The 22,081-nt window shown below is 42.2% G+C and overlaps 1 protein-coding gene across 4 annotated transcripts in view; it reads left to right on the top strand.

Moving 5' to 3' along the window:
* Nucleotides 1–347: 347 nt before the first annotated feature.
* The window catches only part of LOC133512131 (ecto-NOX disulfide-thiol exchanger 1-like), a 48,796-nt gene continuing 27,062 nt past the window's right edge, over nucleotides 348–22,081 (top strand). For 3 of the 4 annotated variants that reach the window (XM_061841470.1, XM_061841472.1, XM_061841469.1), the window contains exon 1: nucleotides 348–436. In XM_061841470.1, the coding sequence (XP_061697454.1) occupies nucleotides 428–436 (9 nt within the window). In that variant the 5' untranslated portion in view covers nucleotides 348–427. Of the gene's footprint in view, nucleotides 437–3,135; nucleotides 3,170–22,081 lie in introns of those variants that run through there. The other variant, XM_061841471.1, reaches the window with a different exon arrangement.

Raw genomic sequence — 22,081 nt, 5'->3', positions numbered from 1 at the left:
ACCCCGGTTTCCTCCCATATCACAAAAACATGCAACTTGGCTAGGCTAGGCTCGGCTCCAGCACTCCCCGCGACCCTTGTGAGGATAAGCGGCAAAGAAAATGGATGGATGGATGTATTACATAATGACTAATATTAAAACAAATACTATCCGAATTATTAATTAATCATAATAATGCCAGTCAGTCAATTAGAAACCAGAAACACACAGAAAACGCTACAATTCGACGTGTTTAATAATAAAAATATTAATGTTTCCACGTGGGTGTCAATCATTATTCTGATGATGATGCTGATTATCATGCACGACGCCTCGAGGGCGCGCCCGCCTACGCGCGCCACCGCAGACTTGCGCGCGGCCGTGCGGTGGCGAAAGCTCCTCTTCCCGCGCTTCATCTTCATCATCGTCAGCGTTCTTCTCTCCCTGCATGGCGGAGGTAAGAAGCGTAAATAACATTTTTGAGCGAACACTTGATTGTTTGATTGACTTTGACGTCATCAGTTGATTTTTTTTTTTAATTGAATGCAAGTCAGTCGACGCACGTTCGCGCGCGCGCGCTTCCTCTCTTCCCGTCAGTGGGCCGTGCACGCGCACCGCTGCTTTCGATGAGTAAGCGCACGCGCACGCTGCCTTTTGGTGGCAAAGTGACTCCAGGAAATAGAAGCATCATAACAACACTTTTGTTGATGACAAATTATATCATCATCAGTTCTAAACACGCACACACACGCGAAATATCTCTCTTTCTCTCACTCTCTCTCTCTCTCTCTCTCTCTCTCTCTCTCTCTCTCACACACACACACACACACGCACATGCACACACACTCAATGGCTTTTTCCTCCATGTATGCAATCTAATTGGTGCTTGTGGTCACCGTGACAACCACCAGTGTGACGTTGCCTAGTGTGCTCACATGCAAATACATAAGATACAGCATGAGCCTACGTCTAATGTGCTGATATGGAGATCCTAAAAAGTCAACATGGCGACCTAGTGATGATTATATGTGCCTCGCGGTTTGTCAGGATAATGGATATTGACCACAGCTCAAGACACACAACTGCAAGGAGATGGAGACCTGAACGGATATGGTGAAATGTCCCCTGACTTGACTAGTGACCGCTCTGTTGGTTAAGGACAACTTAATGGAAAACAAGATCGACATGTTATTAAAGCTGACAATGACCAAAAAAAAACTTATCCAATCGAATCCCATTTCACACGAACACATTATCCTGCTCGAGTGGATTCCGTGTGAAAAGGCCTACACACATCAGTGAATCTTTAGTCAAGGAAACCAGGTCACGTCTTCTTTTATCAACATGTAGAGACACTGGTCGCCAGTCCATGTCAGGACACATGCAGACAAACCACGAATGGCTTGCTAGCCAATGGCAGTGTGGCTACCACCGAATGAGCATCGACACTCTCGTTTGAACGGTCGCACACTGCACGATGCTGCAACAGCCAGGTAACACTTACACAACTTGGCAAAACACGAAAATTTGTCCTGGTAGGTGGGCACTGCTGAAGCTATTATCTCCAGCACACACGATTTCCATGGGTCCCACGTGATGAAAGAGAATTTGAGTCTTAATCATTTGATTGGGCAGGAGTGGGAGCAAAAGTCACCAAGAGAATTCTGACCATGATGTCCACTCTCAGTGACTTTCAAGATATTAACATCTCAAAATTAAGGATATCAACACGATAGTCTTCCCACGGTCGTAGTTTTATGTCCATGTTATTTTCACGCTTGCTTTTAAATGCCAATCAAAAACCTAATTTCATGTTGACCTTGGAATGACAGCTGATGCCAGCCAATGACAAATTTTGGAGGGCAGAGAAAACAAGTTCTTTTTTTTTCTTCAAACATGCATAATTTAATAAAGAAAGCTGCAGGTCTCTATGGTCGATGGTAGTCGACTGATTTACGATAATCCTTTGCAATGTCGCGGATTATTTATTGCGGATTCAGTGCATCACTTTTTTTTTAATAGTTCAGTATAGTTGCTTACTTGCTTTTCTCTTCTACATTAATCTTTATTGGCTAAATGATTAATGTGGCAGCAATGAATCATACAGTACATAGGGTCAATTGGCCTCTTGCTTTTAGCAGATGAAGAAAATTCACTCAGTAATCTCAACTCATACATTTGGTAAATCAAAAAAATTTTTTAGGATACAAAGAAGATGCCCGTAAAACGACTGCTTAAAACACAAGCTACTATCATAGTTTTATGAAATAAATTCGCAAATATCAAACTTAAACAGACAAAGAGTTAAGGCACACACACATAACATTTTTGACAGGAACAAATTGCAATTAAAGAGCAATGTTTAGTTGTCGTACTATGTTGTACTAGGGGGGCTCCAACTAACGGAGACAAATTCCTTGTATGTTGTTTACATACTTGGTCAATAAAACTGATTCTAACTCTGATTAGCTTGGTTTTTCTAGAACGTCTGTGCTGTAGTTAAATGGGTTCCTGGTTCCTATAATACTTTTTGCTGACTCCATTGACAAGACCGTCAGTGTGAGGAATGGTGCCAATTCTTTTGGCAGAAAATTGCATGCGGTGTTTTTCAAGTAATTCAAGCAGAGCAAATCTGCCATCAGTGGGCACGAGTGTCTGGAGAGTGTGAGTAGTGGAAAAATGAAATACCTGCACCTCTCTAAACCTTCATTTTAGAATTGTATAGAGGCACATACACACACATGTATAGAGCTCGTGCACATCATGTCACAGTTTGCACGGCACCATATTGCCGGTCAAACCTTGCTGCTTGCCAGTGCGGGAGTCATTGAATTGGAGCAGATTTTTCAAATTGCCCGAGAACTGTTGTGCTACTGGTTGTCAGAATAGATGAGACAGTTCTTCAAATAGATAATTCTATAGAATACCATCTGAAAAGACAAGAAAAGATCAATGGATAGCCGGTCAAACAAAGCTGGTCGGCAGTATGAGAGTCATTGAACAGAATCAGATTTTTCACAATGCCCGAGACCTATTGTGCTGTTGGTTCTCACAACAGACGAGACAGTTCTTCAAATAGATCAATACCAGCTGAAAAGACCAGAACAAAATCGATGGATTTCGGCAATTAAATGGGATGGATGGTGCCCAACGGAATGCACACGCCAGTGTAACGATCATTTCATTTCAGGTAGGAATTATTTTTCTTAATCTCAAATTATCAAGAAGTATTTATAATGCCAAGATGACTCATTTGAGAACAACTATTTTTTTTTTTAAAAATGAAAAAACATCTGTCATAGGTTTACAGAGGTAAGCGTGTGGCAGGAATACACTTCCGTGTATGGAGGAGATGACTCCCTGTCCTAATTTTTTTCCCCAATCATAGTTAATGAATGCGAGTTTATGTAAAACCAGGTCCAGGTCATTTATTTAAATATTGGTATTCGAATTGAAAAAAATCCGAGTGGTTGCATCACTATGTGGGATTTATTCTTGACTGAGAACAGAGAACAGCAACGAAGTATTTGTATACGTCCAGACTTTTATATGCTTTCAAACCTTTCTGTGTCAATCTCGACAACTTACTCACCAGATAAAAAAGTAGATCCAGTTGTCCAAGACAAGCGGAAGCGAATTAACAGTCCAATTTCTTATTGGTGAAAACATAATTTCGGCATATAATATGGGTCCTCTATGCCAAGTGTCTCTAATTTTTCCACATACCTTCCTTTATTATCACCTTCTAAATGTTTATTGGTATCAAACAAAACTCTGGGTCTTGTGCTATAATACATATTTCGTTTCCTCTCAACGGAATTAACTTTCAACAATGCTTTGTTTAACTGGCAATATGGCGACGTAAACAAAAAACACGTGATTTAGTATGTAAGTAAGTATGCGTATATATGACTTAAGTTACGACTGAAAATGTATTAATATTGTAACTATTTAAATTGCTTTCTCAAAGTCCTCCACTTCTTTTCTTTTAGTCTTGTCCTGTTAGGGGTCACCACAGCGTGCCATCTCACATGAAGGCACATTTGTTTGGCACATTTTTTTACGCTGGATGCCCTTCCTGACGCAACCCCTCTGCATTTTAGCCGGGGAGAGAAGCTTACAGCACCTGGTATTCCCAGGCAGTCTCCCATCCAAGTACTAACCAGGGCCAAACCCACTTAGCTTCCAAGATCTGATGAGATCAGGTGTTCTAAGCACCAAATTGCTTTCTCAAAGCAAGATTACGAATTAAATAATTTTATTCAGTTCTGACTCATTTTAATATATTAATACTAATATAATGTACAAAAACTAATGCATATATTAATATCTAAAGAGGACCCTTGGATGTTTCCTTGAAAAAAAGTGGATTCAAACCACAAATCATTATTCTGCAATTAACTACATATTTGTTCTTTACACAAATAAACTAATGACAAAAGATGATGAAATGTAAAAATGTAATCTATGTAACACATAATAAAACTGTTAAGTTCTCCGATATAGTGTATATACTATCTATCTATCTATCTATCTATCTATCTATCTATCTATCTATCTATCTATCTATCTATCTATCTATCTATCTATCTATCTATCTATCTATCTATCTATCTATCTATCTATCTATCTATCTATCTATCTATCTATCTATCTATCTATCTAATCTGTACAGTTTGTGTAATATATGATACCATGCTGACTCAATGACAAATGTGCGCAATTTAGACAATATTGCTTCATATGACACCTCAGATAAGTGAAGGATACAAAAAAAAGTCCCAAATTATGAAGACAGTTTAAAAGTCCACATTATTTTTTTTGTGTACAAAAGTGTAACTATGAGTCCAACATTTTGTTGTGACTCTGAGCCTAACCTTTTTTAAATCTGAAATACAATCCATCTTCATGGTTTTATTGTGAAACATAGGGTTAGGGTCATGTTTGAGACTATAGCAGAATGTCTTATGACAACAGAGAGCCAATCACAAGCGTCGACTTTAGAAGGAAGTTTAGAAGAAGACTCTTGTGTCGACTTTTTCTGATTAGTTTGATTGGTATCAACCAATCAATGACGTCGTTGATCACCTTCACAAAAGACATTTACACTGCGTTCCCATTGTGTACTTGTATTTGAATCCAAAATCTGGTCTATTTTTAGCCTTGACGCACGTGTCTACATATTTTTGTTTTTTCTTGTTTCTTTTGTTGTAGTACTCTAAATATCTGACCCCAAAAATTAAATTTTTCTTTAAATACAACTAAAATTGTAATCCTGGAAATTTTCAAATGCAACTAATTGAATTACACATTTTCTACCCGTAAAGTAATATAATTACAATAACATGAATTGTGTAATTAAGTTACATAATATAGTTACATGTAATTAGTTATTACCCAATACAGTCTATACTGTACATTAAAATGGGATCGATTCCTGCTCAATGATGGTGCTGATAAGTCCCCGGGAACTGACTGCCGACCAGTTCAGGGTATAGTCTGTTTTTTGCCCAAAGTTAGCTAGGGTAGGTTCCAGCACTCCCGCTACCCTTGTGAGGATAAGTGGTTTGGAAAATGGATGGACTTATATGTACTGTATACATATTGTCTGTAGATATACCGTATAGAGTGCTGTGATGTGATCCAGCATGCAGTCATTCAGTCATTGAGTATATGAAAATGATCCCGTATAATACAAGTCGTCTAATAATATCCAAATAATGTCCTGATGCATTTTGTGTCGATAGTAAAATTCACTTGGAGGGCATGATGGTGGAAAGAAAAGCACTAAAGCGCTTTCATTCTTTTCACTCCCGTGCGCAATTTTATAATCCTCTTTGTGTGTGTGTGCGTGTGTGTGAGGGGGTTCTGGACGAATACAGCATGAAGAGGTCCATCCGGTCTCTGCTATGCTGGGGAAATATTGTCATCCATTTTGCCAGGAATTTTTGCAGAAAGAAAAAAAAGGGAAGAGTGTGAAGAATTAGTGCGTGTGTGCGTGCGTGTGTCTGAGTGTGTGATATTGTGTCGGCGTGTAATTTTTGTCTAGTGCTGTGTAGTGTGTACTCGTGGTGTTGTGTTGATGTTGATTGATGTCGGTGGTGCGGGGAACATGCAGCCTGTCACTGGGTTAATGCAGCAGGCGAGCCCCGCCCCCTCATGATGGATTGGTCGCCGATCGCGACACGCACAGCACAAAGCGAAGACGCACTCGCCTCACAAGTTGTGTTGTCACACAACAGCAATGCAGCTCGTTCGTATCAAGAAAGGTCATGTGCAGCTTTTATTTGGAAAGATCCCCCCGAGCCCTTCAAGTGCCTCATTTGCATAACTAACGACAGTTAAACAAACAAATGGGAAATGCTTGTTTTCACATTACCTTCATTCTCTTTAATCATCATCACTTTTATCTTCTTTGTTGCCAGTGAGCAGGTGTGAGTTAGTGTAGCATTAGCATCATTAGCTTGAGAACCAACTTGCTCCTTTTGTAATCCGTTGTATGTCCCAGCGCTCGTCAAAACGTGTCATTCTGAGGAATATTGTGTTTGTGGAGTAATATTGAAATTATAATAACAATTACTCAACATCAGGGATGCAGAGTGTTGCCAATGTTTCATCAGCTTCAGACCTGTTGTGATTACGGTCATGCTCCTGGCTTCCTGCCCAGGCTGGGCTCGGCCAGCCAATTAGTCAGAGCACACCTCCACCGTCTTACAGTTGATGACGCCCAGTAGATATAGAACTTGGGGGACGACTTGTCCTCCCCTAGATCGTCGTCCTTGATGCCTCGTTCCCGCACTCCTGCTTGCCTGACATCTGTTCTCCGTGCACCGACCCACGCCTGTCCACTGACCACCCTCGTAAGCCTGCCGTACTATAACTTCTGCCTGGTTTGGACTGCTTACCTGAACACTGACCTTGGACTGAATAAAGGTTTCCTCTGCACCGTCTGCGTGTCTCTGGAGTCGTGCATTTGGGTCCGCCCTCGTGCCCCGTTCGTGACAATTACACAGCAATGAATAGAACTGTGTCAGGCAGTGTCACTCATAATGAAAAGTTAGTATTTTTTAGACACAAAGTGAAAGTAATTAGGTTAGATACGTTTGAGTAAGATTTCTTTGTTCAGAACAGTTCGCTCTAAGGCCCGCTTCACGCGATGTGATGAAGCTGAAACAGACCAGACCTTACCATTGCAACAAAATGACAGTTAGTCACTTACCCGGGACATCTGAAGCAATTGGAAGTATAGGTATGGGTTCATTGCGATGTTAGATACTGGCCCTGTATCGGCGTTCCAGGCTGCATGTAGAGAGTATTGTACTTTATCGAGCGTTGGTCTCACAGTTCTGATGTCTGGGGTTGAAACCCAACCCCTGCCGTGTGGAGTTTGCATGTTCTCCCTGTGCCTGCGTGGGTTTTCTCCGGGCACTCCGGTTTCCTCCCACATCCCAAAAACATGCATTAATTGAGTACTCTACTTTGGCCCTGGGTGCGATTGTGAGTGCGACTTGTCTGTCTCCATGTGCCCTGCGATTGGCTAGTAACCAGGTAGGGTGTACCCTGCCTCCTACCTGATGATAACTGGGATAGGTGCCAGCACCACTGCGACCCTTGTGAAGATAAGTGGCTCGGAAAACAGATGAATGAATGAATGAACATCGAGTGACAGTCAAGGAAGAAGCTTCAAGTAGGAGTATGTAGGCGAATAAAGAGAAGTTTGGGGATAAAATGGCTTCCTGCCATTCACACGATGATGCTCAGTGCAGTGTCTACTGCTCATGTGCATTTTGGCCACAAGTTTTCCTATTTCTTAAATACATTTGACCTTAGAGATATCGCTTAAAACCCGCAAATGTATTTTCAGTGTGTGTGAAAGCTATTGTATCCTTTGATTGACGGCAAAACCAGTGGCAGACAAATCGGATACTCGTGGAAATACAGAAGTTCCATAACCTTGGTCCCTGAGCAACAGTTCCCTCGGGTTCAGCCGCATCCTTTGGTTTGCGGTAGGCTTAACGCTTCGGTATGAACTGCTAGAGTGTCAGGATTAAAGGTAAATATGCTGATTCATTTCCACCTGATAAATGACTCCTCGTTTTATTTATTGGGTCAAGCATATCTGGAAGACTTTTGAAAGGAATTGCCTGGCTGTTGTGGACTACTCTGGCAGTCGTGATTTGTGAAAGCAGTTAGGCACTACCCCTAATGCCGATAAAGTAGTGTTGTACTTGAACATGTTCAATGAAAGAAAGTTTCTGGCAACTCTGAACTGAATCCAGAACATTTCTTTCTGATAAACGTAATTGAGAACATGCTCATTTTGGTGTCAAAAAACGCTTTTTGAACGAAAGTTAATTTTCATCTAAGAGTGCCATATTTTGCTGGGGACGTCTGGGACAAAACCAGGAAAAACACCACATACAAGCCTTCAAATGTTAGGGGATAAACGCTGTATTTGGAAACCAATTCAGTGCAGCCACAGCCACCATTCATGGCGGGCACATCACAGCTGTGTGAGAACGCAGGGTGCATTAAAAGACAATGCGTGAATTGGAGTGAATGTGCTCTTCAGGTGTTCTTTTGTCGTACAATAGCCATGCATCAATCCATTTCTTAGCTGCTTGTCCTCACAAGGGTCGCAGGAGTGCTAGAGCCTATCCCAGCTGTCAGTGGGCAGGAGGAAGGGTACACCCTGAACTGGTTGCCAGTCAATTGCAGCGCACATGGAGACAGACAACAGTCACAGTCACAATCACACCTATGGGCAATTTTGAGTGTCCAATTAATGTTGCATGTTTGTGGGATGTGGGAGAAAACCAGAGTGTCTTGAGAAAACCCACATAGGCACGAGGAGAACATGCAAAATCCACATAGGCGGAGCCGGGATTGAACTCTAGTCCACAGAATTGTGAAGCTATGGTTTACAAATGTGGCACCGTGCCACCGTAATACAACATGTATTTGAAAAATAAATTATCAGGAAATTAATTTACATCAGAATGTTTTAGTTAATACCCTGTATTATCACACTCTCATGATATGGATTTTATCAGAATCAGAATTAGAATCAGCTTTGATGGCCAAGTATGTAACAACACACAAGGAATTTGTCTCTGCCAATTGGTGGCGCACAGGTATGACATTCACAACGAAGAACAATAAAACAAATAAGTAGGAAGAACAAGAGACATTCAGTTAATAGAAACTACAGTGGCACCTCTACTTACAAAAGTCTCTTCTAACAAAAAAAAAATCAGGTTAGAAAAAGCCTCCCCGGTAAATTTTTGTCTCTAGTTACAAAAGAAATTCAGGATATGAAAGGAAAATACTGGTGCTGGATTCTAGGAAACGTAAACATCCTGTACTGTATCTTGGTTTCAAAGCAGCGTGATAGATAAAGGTTTAGCTGTTCTTCCACTGGCTACCACCGCAGCATCTTCCCGGCATCACATTGGCTAGGAGGGATATCAATCTTGAGCCATGGCGCACATCCTGTCTATTGGTTTGTGTGGCACAATAGAGCTACACTACCATTGGCTTTCACGTAGCATCTTCCTGGTATCATATCCCTCCATTGGCTAGGATGATGTCATTTTTTTTTCTTTTAGTGGGGGGCGTTAATCTTTACCTGTGATGCAGTTCCTGTATCTTTGTCACCGAATCCATTGTCATACCCTTGTGAAGAAATTGATGTCAGTGAGAAAAAGATGAGAGTTGTTTTGTCTATCAAAACAAATCAAGAAATCATTGGGAAATATGAAAATAACATGCGTACATGTGGCTTCATGCTGCTGCTACTCGACAGGATATTGAGAGGTTCAAAGTGGAAGTTGAACCGGAAGTTGAAGAAATTCTTTTGCTGGGAAAGGCTGAGGAGGACATTGACGAGTTGGTTCAGGAACACCATGAGGGTCTTTCGATGTTCAGGAGCACCATGAGGATCTTTCGACGGAGGAGCGAAAGGAGCTGGAGGAAATGCAACACATGGCAATGGAGGAGCAGTTTGCATTGTAGAGGAGGAGGCAGGCACTATTCCGCCAGCCAGAATAAAAGATATGTTTACAAAGTTGCAGGATATTTCTGAATTTATTCACAAGAATCATCAAGACCTCCTCAATTCTACCGAAACACCTTCCTTTGAGGAAGCAGAGACTGAGTTCTCCTATTTCTGGGGTTGAGGTAGCCAAAGTGGTTAAAAAGCTCCTCGTTAGCAAGACCAGGGTTCCTAAAAGCTCTGGATGTTCAGGGGCTGTCTTGGTTGACATGCCTCTGCAATATCACATGGACATCGGGGACAGTGGCTCTGGACTGAGTTGGTGGTCCTGCCTTTTAAGATGGTGGACTGGAGTGTATATCCCAACTACTAGGGGATCCAACACCTCAGCCTCATTCAGGAGTGCTGGAGTCCATTAGGAAGACGAATCTCAGATTCAGGAGGAGAAATGTGGTTTTAGTCCTGGCTGTCGAACAGTGGACTGGCTCTCCACCCTCGACAGGGTCCTGTCTTGCTCAGAGATAGGGTGAGAGCTTGGTCATCCGGGAGGTGCTCTGAGTCAAGCCACTGCTCCTCCGCATTGAGTGGAGCCAGTTGAGGTTGATGGGGCATCTGACACAGATGCCTCCCAGACTCCTCCCTGGTGAGTTGTTCTGGGCACATCCCACCGGAAGGAGACCTTGGTAATGACCTAGGACATTTTGGAGAGACTACATCTCTCGGCTAGCCTGGAAAGGCCCTGGCATGCCACCGGTAGAGCTGGATGAAGTGGCTGAGGAGAGGGAAGTCTGGGAATCCCTCTTAAAGCTAACTGAAAGCCCAAGTGTCATCCCTATAAACATTCTAAAATAGGTATTCTAATGAAAAATACATATAACATTATTCACTCGCGCAAAAGTTGCAGAAGTGTCATTCTACGACATCCAAGTGGTCGCCATATTGGCTGCATCCACCGTCCGTGACGTCACCCGGACATTCGCCAATGAAAACGTGCGGTGCACCCTAACTATGGGAGACAAACGCGGCCCCTCTGACACGGAAGCTCTTTTCGAAAAGGAGAACACCACACAATGGAGTGAAGTTACCGGGGCAATATTACACTATTGTTTCGATCCCTCGGGGCAATATTACACTATTATTTCGAGCCATATTCAGATGATATGCAATCACGGCCAAACCGCATCCCCGCCCAATCCAGTTCCGCGGGTGAGATGAGCCATCGCGGCTCATCGCAGCCGGCCAGTGTGGCTTATGATGGAGCTGAGCGGTGCTGCTTTAGGCTGTTGTTCATAGACACTGCAGTGCGCGATGAACAACACAGTCGAGCCGGGGCGCACGCGGCTGAGTGAGGCATTCTCGGCTGGGTTCTTCAGAGCCGCCCCCGTCCGCAAAGCCCGACGGTCAACCTTTCCAGAAGCCGTGACCACCGAACGCGGCGCCTGAGCCGGTGTGGCTCTTTTTCGGCACCGTGGTGGCATATAATGGAGCCGAGCTGTGCTGCTTCTAGGAGGTTGTTCATAGCCGCCGCAGTACGCGATGAACACCGTCGAGCCGGGGCGCTTTACTGCGAGCACGCAGCTGAGTCAGGCGTTCTTGGCTGGGTTTTTCACATTTGCCGCCGTCCACGCAGCAGCCCGACGCGCACATCGACATATTTCATACGCAGATCTTTTGTTACATTATAAGAGACCGATTACGTGTTCCGCCACAAACTATTATTTTTTTTAGTTGCTGTATACACACCTACCTGTTACTTGGAACCCACAAAGCTCTCGTCCTCTGCAGCCGTGCAATCCATTTTTCACAACGAACCGAGTCTTTTGCAAACTTACGAAGGCTAAGTCCATTCTCCCGAGTGTTCAAGCATTGTCCAGGAATGCAATGAGCCAGCATTCTGGCTAACACGAAGGAACAACGAGCTACCTTCCCAGTGGTAAAACTAATGGAAACAAACGAGTACACTTGGGAGCGCCGCTGTCCTTGACGTCTCATCCTGCTTCTTCTCGAAAACAAATCCCTCGAGAGGATTTTCATGGCAGGAGTTACAAAAAGCTGTATAGGTCAAAATCATGTTATGTGGTGAAAAACACATGAGCCCATATTGGCTGACGTTTTTTCAATAATAACATACTAAAAACCATCCATTTCATGACAGTAGCCCTCTAATGCTGCAGTCTATCACAGCTATCATTGGCACATAGAAACAAACAACCATTTGCATACACAATCACATTCAAGGGCAATTTAGAGTCTCCAATTCATGCAGAGAAAACCCATGCAGGCACGGGGAGAACATGCAAACTCCGCACAGGAAGGGCCGGGATTTGAACCACGGTCCTGAGAACTGTGACGCCAACGCTTGAACCAGTTGCTCTATCGTGCTGCTGGAATATTTTTTTGGAATACTTTGTAGATTTCAGTAAAAAGCAGGTGATGTGTGAAATATAACACAAATTTCACATCTTGGTTCCAGTCCCTGTTAAAAAATAGAGCAACACGATTTTATTGCCTTTGTGTCTGTGTGGGTCATTATTTTGAAAGTGTATCTGTGGGGAATATACTGTATGCATGTGTGTGAGTGCGTGTGTTTCCTTCGCCTCCGAATAAATCGTGTTTGTTTTTTCTTCTCCCATCGTTTTGTGTCCTGGCCGGCATCCATCTTGTTTATTTTTCCACCTCTTTGTCCTAGTCTGCCGCCCATGCTTTACCCCACCACCCACCCTTTCCCCCCCCTCCCAATCCACCGCCCCTCCTCCACATTACATCTTGATCTATGTGCTGCATTCTGCACAGCAGCGCTGATGGATCAGTCCCGAGCAGGCTTCCGAGCTGCAAGCCGGCCACACTCTCCATCAATGAATCCCCATGTGTGTGTATGTATTTGTTGCTGGCACCGTGTGCTCACTGTGTGTGTGTTAGTGTGTGCCTGTGTGCGTGTTTGGTGGAGGAAAATGGGAAGGTGAAGTGAAGCAGGAAGTGCAATAAGCGGTCTGAGCAAGCTGAGGCGACTTTCTTGTTCAACAAAATGTTGGTGTGGTGTGCAAGAATAAAGAAGACAAGGATGGCGATGATGATAATGATGATGATGAAGATAATGATAACAATGATGATGAGATGACATGAATCTTTTTCTGTTGATGTCTAATTTAACAACAAGGACAAAAGTATTGTGACACTTCCAGGAAGTGAAAATTGGAGATTTGCAAGGATAAAGTATTCATATGCATGTCAATGATCCTGCAGTATCGTTGGACAAAAGTCCTTTTTGTGGTACAGTGAAGAAAATGAGTATTTGAACACCCTGCTATATTGCAAGTTCTCCCACTGAGAAATCATGGAGGGGGTCTGAAATTTCCATCGTAGGTGCATGTCCACTGTGAGCGAGATAATCCAAAATTAAAAATCCAGAAATCACAATGTATGATTTTTTAATGATTAATTAATAATTAATTAATTAAATAATTAATAATGATACCGCTGCAAATAAGTATTTGAACACCTGTCAATCAGCTAGAATTCTGACCCTCATAGACCTGTTAGTCTCCCTTTAAAGTTCCACCTCCACTCCATGTATTATCCTGAATCATACACACCTCTGTGAGGTCGTTAGCTACATAAAGACACCTGTCCACCCCATACAATCAGTAAGACTCAAACTTGTAACATGGCCAAGACCAAAGAGCTGTCCAAAGACACCAGAGACAAAATTCTACAACTCCACACTGCTGGAAAGGGCTACGGAGAAATTGGCAAGCAGCTTGGTGAAAAAAGGTCCACTGTTGGAGCAATCATTAGAAAATGGAAGAAGCTAAAAATTATGATCAATCTCAATCGGAGTGGAGCCCCATGCAACATATCTCCTCGCGGGGTCTCAGTGCAGTGATCAATAGAAAGGTGAGGAATCACCCCAAGACTACATGACAGGACTTGGTCAATGACCTGAAAAGAGCTGGGACCACCGTTTCCAAGGTGACTGTTGGTAATACACTAAGACGTCATGGTTTGAAATCACGGAAGGTTCCCCTGCTTAAACCAGCACATGTCAAGGCCCGTCTTAAGTTTGCCAATGACCATTTGGATGATACAGAGGAGTCATGGGACTAGGTTTTGTGGTCAGATGAGACTCAAATTGAACTTTTTGGTCATAATTCCACTAAGAGTGTTTGGAGGAAGACAAATGATGAGTTCCATCTCAAGAACACCATCCCTACTGTGAAGCATAGGGGTGCTAGCATCATGCTTTGGGGGTGTTTTTCTGCACATGGGACAGGACGACTGCACTGTATTAAGGAGAGAATGAATGTGGCCAAGTATTGTGAGATTTTGGCGAAGAACCACTTTCCCTCAGTCAGAGCATGCCCATGGATGGGTAAACATTGGTTTTCTCAGGTGTTCAAACATTTGCAGCTGTATCACACAAATCATAAACAAATCATACATTGTAATTTCTGGATTTTTCTTTTTAGATTATCTCTTTCACAGTGGACATACACCTACAATGAAATTTCAGATCCCCCCTCCCCATTTCTAAGTGGGAGAACTTGCAATATAGCAGGATGTTCAAATACTTATTTTCTTCACTTTATAATTTCATATCAAAATATTTTAAGATGGATATTATATATATTTAATATTCAAGTACCTTCCCTCCCCTCGGATTATTTTGTTCCTGTTGGTAGGTAGGGTCTGCTAGATATACCAAGAACTATTTGAGTGGGCGGGCTGTGCTTCATAAAACACTGATAGAGACCACTATAGCCGTTGGCTTTATCATTCACAGAGCCACCATAATGCATCCGTTGTGCAAGTCTCGTAAGAGCCTTAAAATACAAACGCAAAACTCAGACCCACATATTGAGCATGGCAATGGCGGACCTTGTGACAGCGTATCTTGTCACAGTTACCGCGAGCTCTTCTGCCACCCAGCAGCAAGGTCCAACACTGGCTGACCTGGTTCGGCAAATGAGCGGAGAGCTGACACCAAGTGGGTGTGGGTGCCGTTCTCGGCTGAGTGATGTAAGGTTTCCAAACACTGCAAACCTATCTATTCAGCAATACATATTTGCAATGTGCAGTCTACTTTTTTTTCATCTATGTACAGTCATAGATACCAAACACTTCACATTTATTAATTGTTTCATTCATTCATTCAGTGTACCTTTTCCAGGTATTTGCAATTCCAACTTGGCTGCAGAGAGCACAAACAAAATGAAATTGAGGCAAATACATATGTACAAATGTAAAATGCGATATATCAACTCATTTTTGAGCTGCTTATCCTCACAAAGACCGTGCGAGTTTTGGAGCCCATCCCAGCTATCTTCAGGCAAGAGGGCAATTCACGCTTAACTGGTTGCCAGCCAATCACAAGCCTCATGGAGACAGACAACAGTCGCACTCACAATCACACCTATGGGCAATTTAGAGTCTCCAATTAATACATGTTTTTGTGATGTGGGAGGAAACCCACACAGGCATGGGGAGAACATGCAAACACCACACAGGCAGGGCTAGACTTTGAACCCTGGTCCTCAGAACTGTGAGGCAGACGCTCACCATGCTGCATACAATGTGATATAGTAACTACCGTAATTTCTGTACTATAAGATGCACCTGATTATAAGCCTCACCCAGTACATTTTTAAAGGAAAAAACATTTTGTACATATATAAGCCACACCTGTTATTAAGCCACATGTGCTCACATTGAAACATATTTACAAAGAAAGACGGCACACAGAAAGAGTTTTTAAAGTTTCAATAATATACCTTAGCTTTTCATTCCAAACAGTGCATGTGACACGGCAGCAACGTTCTAACACAGCGCTAACAGGGCCGGTTTAAAAAAACATACCGGTAAAAGACATTGGGACGCAGCAGTAACACAACAGCAACACGGTTCAGGCCACCTGCTTTCATTACCTCTGAAAGCTTTTTTCATCTTTCTGCATTGCTCCTGTTCTTCCCGCTGCCGTTTCCAGTTCTCACCATCGGTTCATTTAATGCCAAATTTACACACAGCAGGTTTGTTTCCTTCTTTATCAGCCAGCTTAATTGCTTTTAACTTGAAAGCTGCGTCATATACATTTCTTCTTGCATTTTCCATGATGAGCGTCTGTTCATGCTAATTTTTTTCATGCACAAAGCACGAAGTTACATTAAACTTGCGTCTTCCTTGACACATACATTCCCCCTGTCTCACTCTTACCTTTTCTGCTCAAGTGCCCCTGGCAGCCGTTCGAAAAAGTCCCTAAATTAGCTACATCATTGCATAACCCGCAGGGTTGAAAGCGTGTGACAAAAATCGCGGCTTATAGTCTGACAATTACGGTATATATATATAATATCTTGTGAATATTACATCATTGCACATGGTGAATACAAGGTCCATAAAAGGAATGTGAGCCCATGTTTGCTAAAGCTGGAGAACTTGCATGACTATGAAGCAAAGCAAAGCAACTTTATTTGTATATTGCATTTTAAACACAAGGTAACTCAGTGTGCACTTTATGATTAAAAGCATTCACATACAAAAGTACATTCGAAAATTAAAAAACACCATTGAAAAATCTTACAGTGCAAGAAATATCATTGAATAGTGGAAGTACTCTAAAACACATGAGGAAAAAGAATTTTCTAACCTGGATTTAAAAACATTCACACTTCGGGCTGACGTCACCTCTTTTGGCAAATTATTCCATTTGTTTTGCAGTTTACCAGCCAAATTGTTCTTCACCAAGTTTGCTTTAGAATCTGCACTCCCTTATTAGACCCAAGTAAGTCGATCTCAGAACCCTGTGGGTGTGTATTCTATAAGTATTTTTTTTCATGTATCCATGACCTAAACCATTTAGTGATTTATAGACCAGTAGCAGAATTTCAAAATATATTCTAAAACTGACTAGAAGCCATTGGAAAGACTTTACAATTGGACTTACTTTATATGTTCTGATCTCTTTGTTCTTGTTGAAAAATAGAATTGCCTGGATGCCAATAACGCCTCATTACAAAAACCTTTTAAAAACACAAATTTATAAATAAATGTCAAAACCTGCAGATGACAATAGATGTAATTTATTGTTTTTAAATTCGTAGTGAAACTGTGTAAAGCTGATGTACTTATTGCAGTTTCCGTCTGAGAAATCACCTCTATAATTATCTGCAAGCTGCTGTTGCATTCAATTATGTCATCTTACTAGAACAGAATTAATATATTCTAATTTCTTGGAATATACCTGTATAAAACGCCCCATTTCAAACACTCTGCAGCCAGGTTGCCATTGAAAATGAGAATCAGTATGAATTGCCTCAGCTGGATATAAGGTTAGGTTTTAAAGGTACCAAAAATATTTTAACTTGACTTCAAGATATAGAAGAAGACATTGAAAGCTTGAAATACCAGCATCTTTTTTTGTATCCAATAGCTGTCAGCCTCACTTCCCTAAGCCGCCCTGAACTAATAAGTGCAATGGAAACACAAAGCACATGGGCCCCTGGAAGCTTTTCCTACCAGGAACTCAAAGTTCCAGGGCTGGTTGCTGGAAAAGCCCCTAAAATCTGTTGTAGTACGAGACACCCTAACATCGATTTAGCACAACAGTTTCAATTTCATTTCAAAAGCATCTTGCTTTTGTCATGAATGTCCAGAAAAGGCCTCTTTGACACTTACAGTACTTCTGTTACACAGTTTTGCATCTGCTTTCTCCATATTTGGAAAAGGCCAACCTCCTTTCCTCTGATTGGTTGCCTCCATGGTGGAGAGCCATTTGTGAAAGCACACGTTTGTTGTGTTGACAAAACTGTCTTAGGAGCAGAGAGGTATGTAGATAGTTTACCTTGTGACGTAGATATGATTGAGAATTTCAAATGAACTGAATTCAGGCCTCTCGGTAGAAAAATACTCAGGAGTGCGTGGTTAATTTTAAACCCTGGCTCACATTTGTTGAGGCACAATACAGGCAGTATTCCATCTCAAATACTAGAAAAAAATGGTAAAATATCGGATCTTTAACATCATTGTTGTAGATTGACATTGTTACTGTATATTGTGGCTTTTGCATTTGCATTTTGTGTCAATTTTACTGTTTTGTGGTTATAATGGGGCGGCACAGTGGATCAGCTGGTAAAGCATTGGCCTTGCTGTTCTGAGGACCTGGGTTCAATCCCGGCCTCGCCTTTGTGGAGTTTGCATGTTCTCCCCGTCTCTGCGTGGGTTTTCTCCGGGCACTCCGGTTTCCTCCCACATCCCAAAAAACATGCAACATTAATTGGACACTCTAAATTGCCCCTATGTGTGATTGTGAGTGCGGCTGTTTGTCTCTATGTGCCCTGCGATTGGCTGGCAACCATTCAGGGTGTACCCCGGCTCCTGCCCGTTGACAGCTGGGATAGGCTCAAGCACTCCCCACGACCCCCGTGAGGATAAGCGGCAAAGAAAATGGATGGATGGATGGTTATAATGTGTTGGGTTGTGCCGTTTACATTCCTGTTGTGGGTTAATGTCATTGTGCAGTGAGGTTTTCAAATGTTGTGACAAGTCCTGGCCACCGGACAGATGTCTTACCGCACTACCTATCAACCACATACAATGGCGTCCTTTCGTCTTTTGCAAAGAAACTCAATAATTCTGCTTCAAATAAATAAAAATAAAATCCAAAGCCCACTCTGGCTGTGAGGCAGTCCTACAACCATTTAACAACTGAATAGAATATTCACAAGGGAGTTGCCACGTCGACCACTCTGGTGGATGGACAATAACTTCTCTGCCAGGCAACCTAAAGGCCATTTTTTTTCCCATTCCAAAAGAACAAATGGTTTAGCGGAAGCCTGCAACTTGGAGCATTAAGTTTTTTGTTTTTTTTTTGCCCACCCAACTCAGTTCAATCCATCCTGAGTAAGCCTTGTTGCAGAAACTGATGAAGCCTTCTCTGATGAGATGCCAAATGTCATCTAAGAAAACCAGACCAGTCCAATTACGAGCATTTCAATGTCAGTCAGCTCTTTGACGGAGTTTGTCTCGAAGGGGCTAGTTTGTTCTTCTGCACGGAAGTCATCTGAAGAGGTCTTGAGTGTTGGGCTTTTCACACATGCTCTTTCCCAGCGGAGCTGCTCTGTGTGTGTGTGTGTGTGTGCATAAATGATGAATAATCAATGAGCTTGTTCGACCTTCAGATGTCCTCCTTCCCGCACATTCCTGCTTCACACATATGCACACACACGCACACGCACGCGTGTGTTACTGGCAAATACACACACGCGTATTCCTGCGGCACCCTTGTCATCACTATGAGCCCGCAAGATGAACAGCGAAGAGGCGGAGCGTTGCGGCAGGTCACGCCAGCGGGGCGACGAGGTCGGGCGTTGTCGCTCGAGCGAGGCCAGCGATCGTCTCTTGCCGCCTCTCCCCCGCTCGCTCACTTCTCTCGCTTGCTTCTTCTTGATGCTAATGCTATGTGACAGGAACAGCGGCACGCCGCTTCCGTCCATCAGCAAGCTCAGCCATCACATTAAAACAGGCTGGCACACACAAGCACACACACACAGTCATTCATTTAATGTGTCTGTGTGTGTATGTAGATTGAGGATACCCTGACAGACCACCACGCTTGCTAATGAGCTAACAGCGCTAATGGCTTTTGACATACCACACCACGGTTTAATTTCTACCTCATGATTACTTTGCACATCTTTTTAATTTGATACATTTTCATGCATGTGCCCTTTGATGCGTTCTTGTGATGAGTATGTATAGTTACTATTCCCACTTATACAGATAGCTCATTTCATATTTTGCAGTCTTGCACCTTTTTAAATTGTATGTCTCATTTTCTATTGCACATTTTTTGCTCTATTGTGGGGTTTTTCTGTGAACATTTTGATTGGTTAACCGGAGCTAACAACAGCCAATAACTTACACTCTCATGGGTAAGACTCTCACATCCCACATTACTCACCTTCTAAAAACATACACAAAGTCACAGATACTAGAGTGTGGAAAAAGAGGAAGACGACCCCAATAGGACAAAAATAATAACCACACCTCACAGGCACATTTTGTAGGCGTATAACAATATTTATATCTCACTATTCAGAATTAATCTCACGGTACGTTAAAGGACCTTTCCGACCTGTCAATCACTCGTACAATAATAGCCAATCAGATAGCCGCATTTTCTTAACCCCTGGCTTGACACGCCCCTGCCACCATGTTGCCCCACAACAAATACTGGTTGTCAGTAGCGTGCGCTTGGAAAAGTTAAAGTTACGAAGAAAATGGTCCTCAGGTGCGCTTGGGGAACGTGCAATTCTGATGAAAGATATCCTGCTAGGTTAGAAGGGCCCCGGTTGATTCATTTTCCAAAGCCTAAAACACAGTTGACGAAGTGTCTACGATGGATTAAGGCTCGCAGAAGACTGCACGTAAAACTAAATGTGAACAATTTTAACAAAAACAAGGCTGTATGTTAGAAGGTAAGTGAGGGAGAAGTATATTTTCTGAGTTTGATTGAATTATTATCAGTGCTTTATACATCACAGGAGAACAACTTTCACTTTGCAAATCAATTGAAAATTCAAATCATTGACCTGTTGAATGAAGTGTGTAATGTTTTATGCCGAAGAGTTTGGTTAGTGATACGTAAATGCGCGATGTCATGCAAGAAAAATTTGTATTTGCCTATTTGTATCACATCGGTCTTTTAAGACAGAGCATTGGGTTCCATTACGAGCCAAGTCGAACTTTTTTTATCTGGTGACTACGGTAGTTAATCACCATTGTTTAAATGCACTTGTAGAAAATCGGGCCTAACTCACTTATAAAGACTACAAAGATATTACTCATGATCTTTCCAAGTAAAAAGTACTCACCCTGCTTTACATGTACAGTACGATTCCACTATTTTATCCTGATGGATTTCAATATGAAGTTTGTGAGGCGTCAAACTTTTTTCCATTGATCACCATCATCGCTGTAACTCTGATATTGCGTCCTGCTCCATCCAAAATCTTAATTCCATGTACATATCCTTGCGTGAAATGGTTGAGACCTCTCTGTAGAACTCTCTTGGACACGTCTGACGCATTTGGCAAAAAACATACCCCAATATTATCTGGAATACACGTTAGAGAGCAGACTTCAAACCTGTTCTGTTCAATCGCCATTTTGGAAGCCTGTGGGACATGGCAACTGTAGGTAAGAGGGCGGAGCTTAAGATCGTCAGTCGGAAAGGTCCATTATTGCGATATCGTGGGAAACGCTCACAGTGTTGCAGGAAGGTTCACTCTACACGTGAGGCAAAAAGGCAAATGTGGAAGAGCTGAAAAACTCTTTGAAAAACTCTTTTTCTTGCTCTTCTTCTTCTTGATGCTTGCTGAGTACTTCTCAATAGGTTTTATTAGTTTGTCTGTTTTTCCCACGAGTTTTTATGAGAACGAAAGGGTTCAAATTACATATTCTCGTACAATTCTATCCTCGTCCATCCAATGTTTGCATTCATGTACTCGATCTCCAAATCAGTATTATGACTGCAGCAATAATCTCTGCTCACAGTAACAAAACTGTCTATCGAGAAATTGTACGTTCAATAATTTAAGTGTACTTACTGTTGTGTCATATTTTTGTATTTATAATATTAGAACTTGGATCCTCCCTACTTCCAGTGATTTGTTTTCTCGAGTCCCAAATTTCAAGTGAGGTCATAAATACAGGAGCACGCTTAAAGGCATAAGAATCCTTAGTTATTTTCTTCCGCTTAGTGATATTGTAGAATGATTTATTTTCTGAACAGCCTCTGTAAAATGCTTTTAGTCCAAAATGTGGAGATTTCATGTGAAAAGAAAGCAGAATGTCAGATTTATCTTTGCATTGATATGTACATAAGTACGTATGTTTGTACATATGTTGATGTATTGGTTGAGGGATATGTTGTAATGGGGAGTTGGAGTCATTATTTTCTTTGGTATAAATACTCAATAGTTAGAGCAGGTCATCCATTGACTGAAGTGTAACTGGTTTGCATTCCGGCTAATTTGCCCCGAGTGGACCTGGCTTTTTTTCCTTTCTTGCCCTCCTGCTGCACATGCCAACGCACTCACACATTGACACACGCCC

Source organism: Syngnathoides biaculeatus, chromosome 14, assembly GCF_019802595.1.
Source record: "Syngnathoides biaculeatus isolate LvHL_M chromosome 14, ASM1980259v1, whole genome shotgun sequence".
NCBI classification, from domain to species: Eukaryota; Metazoa; Chordata; class Actinopteri; order Syngnathiformes; family Syngnathidae; genus Syngnathoides; species Syngnathoides biaculeatus.
The sequence above is the reverse complement of the archived record's forward strand: the minus strand, read 5'-3'. Positions and strand labels throughout refer to the sequence as shown.